This window comes from Apaloderma vittatum, unplaced genomic scaffold (assembly GCF_000703405.1).
Source record: "Apaloderma vittatum isolate BGI_N311 unplaced genomic scaffold, ASM70340v1 scaffold14483, whole genome shotgun sequence".
Classification (NCBI taxonomy): Eukaryota; Metazoa; Chordata; class Aves; order Trogoniformes; family Trogonidae; genus Apaloderma; species Apaloderma vittatum.
In genome coordinates this window covers 12426-23707 of record NW_009706509.1, presented here as the reverse complement: position 1 = coordinate 23707, position 11282 = coordinate 12426, and the positions used below count along the sequence as shown (strand labels likewise).

The 11282-nt window shown below is 41.1% G+C and overlaps 1 protein-coding gene across 1 annotated transcript; it reads left to right on the top strand.

Annotated features, from left to right (window-relative positions):
* Nucleotides 1-9306: 9306 nt before the first annotated feature.
* LOC104271220 (guanylate cyclase soluble subunit alpha-2-like) lies at nucleotides 9307-9952 on the top strand (the record flags this gene model as incomplete). The annotated part of the gene is made up of 2 exons (XM_009865825.1): nucleotides 9307-9330; nucleotides 9467-9952. Coding segments are annotated over exons 1-2 (510 nt in total), but the record flags the coding sequence as incomplete, so codon positions are not given.
* Nucleotides 9953-11282: the final 1330 nt, after the last annotated feature.

The following is an 11282-nucleotide window of genomic DNA, read 5'->3' as shown; positions in this document are numbered from 1 at the left end:
TTATGTCAAGGGGGAGTGTCAGGAGGAAGGAACCAGGCTCTTCTTGGTGATGTCCAGTGACAGGACAAGGGGCAACGGGTGCAAGCTGGAACACAGGAGATTCCACAAAAGCATTAGGAAAAACTTTTTCACTGTGAGGGTGACAGAGCACTGGCACAGGCTGCCCAGGGAGGTTGTGGAGTCCCCTTTTCTGGAGACTTTCAAAACCTGCCTGGGCATGTTCCTGTGTGACCTACTGTAGGTGATTCTGCTCTGGCAGGGGGGGTGGGCTAGATGGTCTTTTTAGGTCCCTTCCAACCCCTGACATTCTGTGATTCTGTAAAAAAAAAAAAATTCAAGTCTAATCTCAGTGTGTGGACTTTAAAAGGGATTTTGAAATGATCTTGGAAACACCAGTAAGTTTCTTGCTCTTGTTTTAGCAACTGTCTTTATTCTTCCATGCCATGCAGCCTGGAACCTGCACTTTGTCATGATGCTCTGCCTGTCTGCAATGTTGAATTCATCCAGTACTCTGCTTGGGAGCATCTGTGAGGGGAACTGACTCAGGGACACATAGGATTGAGTTATGGCTCTTTGATATCTTGTGAAGAAAGAGGTTCCTTTGAAGAAATAATTTTCCCATGATTTTTAGTCCTCAGGTCTAGATTTCTATGTGACTTGACCTAGATTCTGTGGTCCTGCTCTGGCAGGGGGGTTGGGCTCAACGATTTCTAGAGGTCCCTTCCAATCCCTAACATTCTGTGATTCTGTGATTCTGTGTTTTATCTTGGACTTACCCAAGGAGCAATCTGGAGTATCATCTTAAAAACAGTTTCTATGTCTTGTAGCAGGAAAAGAGAAATTGTAAATCATCATCATATTTTCAGGTGTAATCTACTGTTTCCTTTGGTTTATCTATTTGCTTGGAGAGGTTAATGTGCAAAGGATGGAGGCATCTCCTTTACCTCTTCCCATTTCATACTTACTTGCAGATGGCTCTGTTGTTTGACTTGCCATGCCTACCTATGCTTCATAAGGAGAATATCCTATCTAACCTAATCGGCCACACACTTCTTCTTTTGATATCAAGAAATCACTTTGGAAGTCCTAGTTTACAACTGAAGAATTTTAATGGTTCTCTGGTTATCACTCTCTTTTACATTATTGAACATGAATGTATTCCCACCAAACTTTTGGACTTACTAAAGGTGGGTTCCCCTGCAGCTTTCATGCTGCCATTCTATGTTCAAGACATACAGAAAATGTTAAATTTGGTCATTTTGGTCTGGAGACTGTTGCACATTATGTAACACCCCAGGGATTTCTATAAATAACGAGAATTTTGTTACAGTCACTTTGCTGTTGTGTGAAATAATGTTCTTTTGACAATGCATTGAGCTGGAAATCCCAACTTGTAAACACATGCTGAGAATTACACTTTTGCAAGAATCCGAGCACATCCTGAGTTGCGCTGAGCAAATGCTGACTAGTTTATTCAATTGCATTAGACATTGATTGTAAACATTTCCATGGAGAAGATATATATTTCTTTGATATTTTTCAATAAAACATAGGTGTAATGGAAGCGGGTGTTTTGTTATGATTTTTGTATTGAATTTAGATGTGCTTTTTTTTTAATCTACAGATAAGACAGCAAATTGGGGCTTCATTTAAATATGATTTTTTCTTAATTGCATGCATCTTTCTCTACAGTTCTGCTGGCTGTGTCTCTGACTTACCCCACTCTAGAGTCGGAGCTCGAGTGTTGGAGAGATTGTAATGCCTGTTCCATTTTCTCTTTTTAAGATCAGAGCTGTGTTCTGCCTGTGTTGGTCGTCAGCCAACCACAAAGCAGAGTTGAATTTATGGGCATACCACGTTTTTGTTTATACTATTTGAATTGAGATTTAGAGCATTTAAATCAGAAATCTGTTAGAGCAATAGAGGACTTGTATGTCGCTCAGTGTACTTATATAATGGCTTTTAGTTATCTTTAACTGCACAGGAATATATTGATATGACATAAGTTTATTCTATTAGAGTGTAGACTTATCTGATCAGTACAGGCATCTATGTCTAAGCCTTGTGCTCACTTCACAACACAGAAATGTAGGTATTTCTGACCCTGACTTACATGTCTCACATAGATCCATAAGGTTTATTCTAGAAGCACTTTTTTATGTTGTTGCCTGTAAAAGAGGAGTAACTAGTTGTACACTGAGTGAAGTAAAGAATTCTGTGCTATCCACACTTGGTCTGCATTAATACTCGCAGAAGTAAGTTGTGCAGCCTTTGTCTGAATACAAAATGATACCTTCCTACCTCCTTCCTGTTTCTGCTTAGATTTTGGTTAAGTCACTGGTTCATCTTCTGCTTTCCAGAAAGACTGATCACCTTTGGCAGGTCTCACACATCCCCAGTAATGGAGAATCTAGGTCCTATCACCATGTGATGTTTTACATTCTTCCTGTCATCATGAATAGAAGAACACCCCACAGGAAATTATTTTTTTTCCAATTTCAGCCTTTTCATTTTTGTTCATTTCACAGTCACGGGAGTTTGGGGTTGGAAAAGACCTCTTGAGGTTCAAGCAGGGCCACCTAGGGCCAGTTACACTGTACCATGTCCAGACAGCTTTTGAATATCTCCAAGGATGGAGATTAACACAACCTCCCTTGGAACCTGTGCCAGTGCTTGGCAAACCACTGTAAAAAAAAGCATGTCCTAATGTTCAGGGGGAACAACCTGTGTGTTAGTGGTTAGTGTGTTAGTGCCTGTGCGGCACCAATGAAAAGAACCTTGCTCTATCATCTTTTCACTTTCCTTTCAGGTATTTATGTACATGCACAAGAACTTCCTGAGCCTTCCAACTCCGGGCTAAACAGTCCCAGCTCTCTTAACCTTTTGTCATAGGAGCAATGCCCCGGTCCCTTAATCATAGAATCGTAGAATCATAGAATCGTAGAATCATAGAATCATCATAGAATGTGTTGAGCTGGAAGGGACCTTTAAAGGTCATGTAGTCCAACGTCCCTGCAGTAAGCAGGGACATCTTTAACTAGAGCGGGTTGCTCAGAGTCCCATCAAGCCTGATCTTGAATGTCTCCAGGAATAAGGCCTCCACCACCTCTCTGGGCAACCTGTGCCAGTTTCACCGGTATGATTGTAAAAACTTTTTTCTAACATCTAATCTAAATCTACCCTGCCCTAGTTTGAAAACATTGCCCCTTGTTCTGTCGCTACACACCCTTGTGAACAGTCCCTCCCCAGCTTTCCTATAGCCCCCTTCAGGTACTGGAAGGCTGCTATAAGGTCTCCCCAAAGCCTTCTCTTCTCCAGGCTGAACAACCTCAACTCTCTCAGTCTGTCCTCGTAGGAGAAGTGCTCCAGCACTCTGATCATTTTTGTGGCCCTTCTTTGGACTTGCTTCAACAATTCCACATAATTTTGTGTTGAGGGCTCCATGAGGTTCACATGGGCCCATTGCTCCAGCTTGTACCCCTGTCCCTCTGGTACGCTGAGCACACCACTCAGCTTGGTGTCATCCACAGACTTACTGAGGGTGCACTCAATTCCACTTCCATTGATGAAGATATTGAAGATCACTGGTCCCGACATGGACCACTGAGGGACACCACTTGTCACCTGTTTCCCTCTGGACATCAAACCATTGACCAGCACCATCTGCATGCAATCATCCAACCGATTCCGTATCCATCAAAGGAAGTGGTTGGATGGTCACACCCAGAGGAATCATTTTAGTTGCCCATTGCTGGATACTCTCCAGCATGTCCATGTCTTTTGTACTGGGGAGCACAGCACTGGACACAGCACTCCAGGTGTGCCTCACCAGTGAGAGGAGGGGAAAGATCACCTTTCTCACCCTGCTGCACCACCCCTCCTAATGGAGTCCAGAGTACTGTAAACATGTGATGCAAGGGCTCATTCCTGACTCATGTTCCACTTGGTGTCCGCTAGGACACCCAGGTCCATTTCTGCAAACCTTTTCCCACTAGATCTGTAGAACAGTCTGGCCTCTTTGCATCAGCTTTTAGTGTATTCCAAGAGTTTCATATCCCCACATTGACATTTTTCTTCCTCGCGGTAATGATCAAATTTTTTCAAATATTTTGTAGACCATATTTTCTAGATCTTTAATTACATTACTTGCCTTCACTAGACTCTCCAGTTGCCTCACTTCTTTATTATACCAGACAACGGATTTGCCCATCTGGGGCCTGAATGCTGGTGGTCAGAACATAAGGATTACTTCCTGTGCTTTGCAAGCTATATTCTTGTTTACTTACTCCTGCACAGTGTTTTCTTTCTTAATGGCAGCATGACTTGTTGGCTTACATTCATCCATTCCACTCTGTAGACTCTGGGCCATCTTCTTAGGAACTATTAGCCTGCCTGGTTTTTTTGCATTTGGCTGTTTTTTCCTAAGCATATTCATTGCCTTTGTTTTGAATTCTGTTTTCAGCCCATTTCTCAAATTTAAGAGACTTTTTTTTTCCATTGTTGTCCATCATACTTGTGCCATTCTTCTAGGTGTACCACCTGGAAGCATGACAAGCAGAGTCATTACATTTCTTTCTGCAAGTGTTCTGTTGCCTTGTCCAGTACTCACAAAATTCCCTAAGCCCCCCTAATCACTCAAATATTTTGGAATATCTTGCTGTAAATGTCCCTGAGACACTGCCTTGTATCCTATAGGGCATTCAGAGACTTGTTTTACAAGTCAGGCTAACAGCTAGATCACATTTCTGAAAGTTACCCTATACTCTTATTGTCAGTGTGCAGCGATGTTTTCTTTTTTTCTGAGTTCATGTTTGGGTTTTTTTTGTAATTTAAAGTGACGATGGTGTCCAGGTTGATTTATCAAAAGCTGTTTTTTCCCCAGTCTTCCCAGTCCTCTAAATAATTAAGAGCTTGTTAAAGAAACAGTTGTGTTTAATCTCATTGAATTTGTTCGTTGTATGAAGTCAAGCGTGCATGTGTAACTGTTTACAGATGTGTGGCCTAGCACTCCAAATTTCCTAACCTAATAAAAAAACTCTAAAAAAAAGAGAGCTCTAATCACAGTCTGGGAGAAATTATGTACTGAGCAAAGTCAAAGCAGCAGCTCCCTTAAAATTTGTGTATTGCAGAGGCTGTAGAATACATGGCCTGGCCTAAGGACAAAGAACATTATTCTTTTAAACCCCCAGTTCTTTCTCAAAAATATCATCTCATATTTTTCCTTGATATTTTCCAGAAGGTCTTCTCTCAGTTACCGTTCCAAAACTCCTGTATTTGTATAGAGAAGTATCATCTCCCACCAGTGCAACAAATGAGGCTTTCTCTCATGCTTTTCCTTAAAGACTAATGGAGTCATAAGTTTTTGATCCATACTTAATCCTAGGGTGGCAGGCATCCAGAGCATGTGGAGCATTGGATATTGTGTACCTAATGAAGTAGCTGTTGGTGTACAGCACAGTAGGAGACTTTCTCATGTTCTCAAACAGCAGCTTTACAGTCTGTCAGTGTTCCCTGGGTGAATCTCTGGGAAAAGAGACTGAAAGAGTTCCTGAGAAGCAGGACCTCTTCTGTTTGCTCCCCTTTCTTTCAAGTGAGTTTGCAATAGAAGTCAAATTCAGTCATGGTTTTTTTTGTTTTTATCCTAGAGCTACTTAGTCTGCACCATCATTTCACAGCAACATAATCTCACAAAAATATGATGCAGAACTGCTCATTACAGAATGTTCTTTTACTGTAGATGAGGAGAATATCATCTGAAAACAGTGGAATTATTGACGTTCTTTTTGATGAGAATATAATTAAAGAGACAGGAAAGCAATGAAATGTAGCGGTAATGAAATGCAACTGATGACTGAGCTGTTTCAATCTTTCCCTGCTTACAAGAAAGATGGATGACGTAATCCTGATTGCATGTAGACTCACAGGTGTAAAGAAGACCAGCTCTGGGGAGACGCTCCGAAGTGTGACTTGCTGTGGCAAGCTTCAGGCAAATCTGATGTCTCATTTCATTCAGTTACGCTTCAAGATACCGAGAAGGATATAATCATAGAATCATAGAATGGCCTATGCTGGAAGGGACCTCAGAGATCATTTTAATCCAACCGCCCCTGTCATAGGCAGGGATGCCACCTCTTGAGGCAAGAGAGTCCATAGAACTGGACCACAGTTGCAGACTGAAGTCCTCTAGGAAGATGCTGCATCATCTCAGAAACTTGTTTGTAAAGGAAAAGGCTGTGCAAATCCTGAGGAGAGTGATGCAGTCTTAGCTGTTCTCTACTGTTGCGCTTTACAAGACCTAGGTGTTTCTCCCCAGGCAAGCTGGGGCAGCTTTGATTCTGCTGTCCAACTGGACAAATCAGTTCCCTGATTTGGCAGCCTGAAGAGACTAGTAGGCCATTTTCTAAAGAAAAACCTCGATTGTCAAGAGCGAGCAGGACAACAGAATCACTAATGTAACACGGAAGGAGTAGTAGGAAACATCAACAATTCCTTTTAAGCAGAGCAAATGGTAATAATATTCAGAAGATAAAGCTGAACCTTTGACACTTTTAAGAAACTAAACAGTTATGTTGGGAGAATATATTTGCAAAGGTTGCTAAAAATGCTCTGCTGACCTTCAACCTTGTGGAAGCAGGAGCTGAGCTCACTTGGGCAGAAGAACAGGGTATTATTAGTTAGGCACTTTACAGGAGTGTTTGTGTCTTCCATTGCTTCTCACACATAAGTCTCAAAGTGTATTATAGGATGGTCAATACCATTCTTCCTGCTGTGCTGAAAGGCCAAATGAGCAGTCAGAGCTGATAATTTGCCTGGGGCTACCCAGAAGCAGAGCAGACTCCAGAATGCCTATTTAGTATGTTACTCACTCCAGCAGTGTTTCCTGAGAAGAATCCACCCTGGGAAGGCTGGCACAAAATATTCACATGGACAGAGATCACATCAAAGAGTTTAACACCTCCAATTGACAAAGGCGAAGTAGGAGCACAGAGGGATGCATTAATTTTCTTCTAGTCTCACAGCAGGTTTACAGAAGAGACACGGCTCCAAGCCGGGTGCCTTTCAGCCCACCCCCAGGCCAGGCTGGCTCCGCTAGAGGCTGTGGTCACGCTCTCTTCTCCTGAGCTGACACCCTATTTTCACCTGGAGGTGGAAGAGAAAAGTGATAATATGAGATACATTTATTTTGCACATCCGTGAAGTCCTAGGAACAGAAACAGAAAAACTCTCTGGCAAAGGGGAGCAAAATAGTGTATTTCACATTTGGCAATTTGTACTTCAGAGTTAAAACAATTTTGTATGTGCCTTTTGAAAGCATGAGGCTACCTGCATGAAGAAAGCACCTATTTCCCTTATGTTTTGACCAGGCAATCATATTGAAAATTCAAACAGAACAGTTATTCTTGGAGCATTAAATCTGCCTGTGTAGGTAGATTACTATCTTTCTCATGGAGATGGCTATCCCAGAACGAAGCTGAGGAAACAAGGCTTAGAAATGCAAATATTATTGAGTGTGTGGGAACAAAAATTAGGAAATTTGACAATTTTAATTACTTTAATTACATTTTCTGAGTTGCCAGGCTGACATCAGAAGTTACATCAGTAGTTACATCTGTCAGGCTTCTAGCAGGGTAGGGTGTGGAGGCAGAGCGGTAGGATGTGGAGGCAGTGGGAACAGGATTGGCTTAGTCCTCATATTGATAGTAGGATCTGCAATGGCGGCATATTATCTAACATAAGAAATCCTACCTAGAGTTGGTCACACAGGAACGCATCCAGGAGAGTTTTGAATGTCTCCAGAGAAGGCGACTCCACAACTTCTCTGGACAGCCTGTGCCAGTGCTTTGTCACCTTCGCACTGAAAAAGCTTTTCCTAATGTTTTTGTGGAACCTCCTGGGCTCCAGCTTGCACCTGTTGCCCCTTATCCTGTCATTAGACATCACTGAGAAGAGAATTATATTAGAGACTCCTCTAGGTTGTCTGATTGATCTTCTCCTATTTTGCTTGAAAGGATTATGAATAGAAGGAGGATTAAATGATAAAGTGAATTGTGAGAGTGAGGGAATGCCTACATGATGAAAAAAAGGTACCTGGAAGAGACATTTTTATTCCTGTGGATTGCGTGGCATAGAAAACACGGATTTAAGGCATAGTCGTGCCTAACATTGTGCTTGGATAGATGAGGTTTGTGTTGTTCCTGTTTTGTCCGTGAGATCCTTGGGGTGAGGACTGTGGGGATTTTAGTCTACTTTGCACAGTATTGCCCTGGTCTTTGTGCAGTCCTGCAATGAAAACATTAATGATTGCTTTTCATGGCAGAGGCTATGGCAGACTGTGTTTACAAAGAGAACCAGTTTATGCAATTTAATTATTTTTCACTTAAACAAAACATATTCATCTTCCTTTTCTTCTGCATAGAATCACAGAACGATGTAATGGTTTGGGTTGGACTGGTTTTGTTTTGAATACTATATTCAGGTGAGAAATGTCTCTATAGTATTTTACAGTGATTTTTGTGTGACATGAGTAAGTTAATAAAAATCATATTTTATGTAGCCCCAAAAGGTCAAATACATCATTACGGTTGGTTTTCAATGTCAATTTCAGTCTGGTACTTTTGTGCTTTGCTGCCACCATGGAGCAAGAGCTAAGAAGCCAGGGCCTCATTGGTATCAGCCGCTGGACAGCACTCAAAACATCCAGACATTTAACAGGCAAATGCAAAATCTACAAAACAGTGTGGTGAACTACCTGCTACTCCTTTCCTACTGTTCCTACTTCTGCAAATGCAGATTACATGAAACTATATCACCAAGAATCTGCAGACTTGTAACAGAATGTCACCCTTCAACTCTGCTGCATGCATGACAAGGCAAAAACAGGAAATTGGAGCCCTGGGACCCTTTTTCCATGCCACTCATTGTGTTATGGACTTTTTTCTCACATCTGTTTTTATCTGATTCTTGCATCACATGGCCACATTTGACTTAGTAGCTATTTTACTGAACAGAAGCTACTTCACCATTTTACTAACCTGCTTTCAGTTAGTTGTCATTTCCTTTTAATTTTGCTCTTTTTATAATTTATAGCTAAGTGACAGAGAAGGAACTACTCTAGAATTTGTTTTTAAGGTCGGATATGTTCCAGGAGAAAAAAAACAGAAGTTTTGTTTACATACCATTCTGAGAAATACATATTATTGCCTTTGTTTTCGTATTTAATTGGGTTAAAATAGAATCTAACATCTGATCTGGGAATACTTTTGTGTCAGTATAGGCTATTTTCTGACTCACCTTGGTGAGTAGACTATGCGGGCCTCATTACTTGAAAAGGTGAGTGTTAAGAGGTTTCTCCATAAAGGGCTACAGTTTATCATTTCAGCTGAAGAGGAGAGGTGGGGAAACTGGAAAGGGGAACTGCATCTATCAACTAGTGTTTACTTTCCTAAACTCTATTTTTATTTTGCAGGTGATGGAAGTTAAAGGGCAAATGATTCATGTGCCAGAATCAAATTCGATTTTGTTTCTGGGTTCCCCCTGTGTGGACAAACTGGATGAACTGATGGGCCGAGGCCTCCATCTTTCGGACATACCTATCCATGACGCTACCCGTGATGTCATATTGGTTGGTGAGCAAGCAAAGGCCCAGGATGGCTTGAAAAAACGAATGGATAAGCTGAAGGCAACACTAGAATGCACACACAAAGCCCTGGAAGAGGAAAAGAAGAAAACAGTGGATCTCCTTATTTCTATTTTCCCTGAAGAAGTGGCTCAGCAGTTGTGGCAGGGGCAGCAGGTTCAGGCCAGGAAGTTTGATGATGTCACCATGCTCTTCTCGGACATCGTTGGCTTCACTGCCATCTGTGCGCAGTGCACACCCATGCAGGTCATCAGCATGCTGAATGAACTCTACACGCGGTTTGACCATCAGTGTGGATTTCTGGACATCTACAAGGTAATAGCTCAAGCCTTAAGTTAGCAAAATCTAATTGGAACTGAGATATAAAACAATCCCAGTAACCATATTCCTAAAATTAGTCTTTCCTTATAACAAAGGAAAGGCAATATTTTTGTTTCACATTAAAAAAAAAAATCTGAAATATGCCCATTGGAAGTCAAATGCTTTTGATGCTTAGCTGTCATCATGTTCCCACCACGGGAATATATGCCTCGTATTCCCATTTTGCTCTTGTTTTATATCCTGGTTTCCATTAAGTGACACATCTGCCACAGTGCCCTAAGGATGATGAAGTGCACCAGGGTTATCCTTGCCCAAGATGCAGCTCCTAGAAGGCACTCAAATACTTCCTGTTTCAGCTGAAACTTGAAAGCTTTAGAGTTTAGGCAGTTAGCGTTCCCCTGAAAAAATTCAAATTTTCTATAAAAAGCAGAGCATTTTCTGAAAAAGTGTATAGATTTATACTTCCACTAAAAAGCAGGAAGAGGACAGCAGATGTCCATTTGTAGTAAAAAGAGTGAGCGGGGCATGGCACTGGGGTGTCACACTCCTTTACTGCTCTGTGTGTTGATGCTATTACATAATTCATCACTTCTCTTCAGTGGATTTGGTATTCAATACGTATTTGAGAGAAAAAAGAGGGGAGGTAGAATTTAATAAATGCGGTTAAGATATTATCTGTGTAACTATCCTGTGAAATCTACAGAGAATATGTTCATTTTTTTATATGGAATACCTTTAATTTTGTGGTAGGAAAAGCAAAGCAAATTTCTTTTCATAACTGAATGCACCAAAGAAAATGTAGTTATAAAATTACATGTTGACTTCATTTTCTGTCTGAGGCTTGCAAACCAAATCACCAGTTTTCAAACTTTCAAATAGTTATTTGTTGATATGTTATAGAGAAAAGTTCTTCACAAGACTGCTGTTCCTTTCATGTTTAGCCTCTAATACACTTTAAAGGGCATCCAAAAATACCAATGACCCACCTAAACAATAGCTGTGGCTGAAAAGTTGCAATACATGCCACAGGTAGAACTGAACACTATATAAATATAAGTTGATAGGACAGCATACCACACTAAAAGATCACACTGCAAATAAATTTTGTGCTCCTGGGTTAGGGAGTTGTATTATTAATGCTCAGAAGCCAAAGGCCATGTTGGGAGAGGACTGCATTGTAAGGTACCAACCCTCATTTGAAAATTTTTACGATGAGACAGTCAGAAAAGATTGAAAGTTTGATTTTGGTTTGTATTAATTTGATGTTGCTGCAGTGGATCACAAGCCAGCTCTGAGAACAGGGCTTGAGGAACTTCTGTCCCAC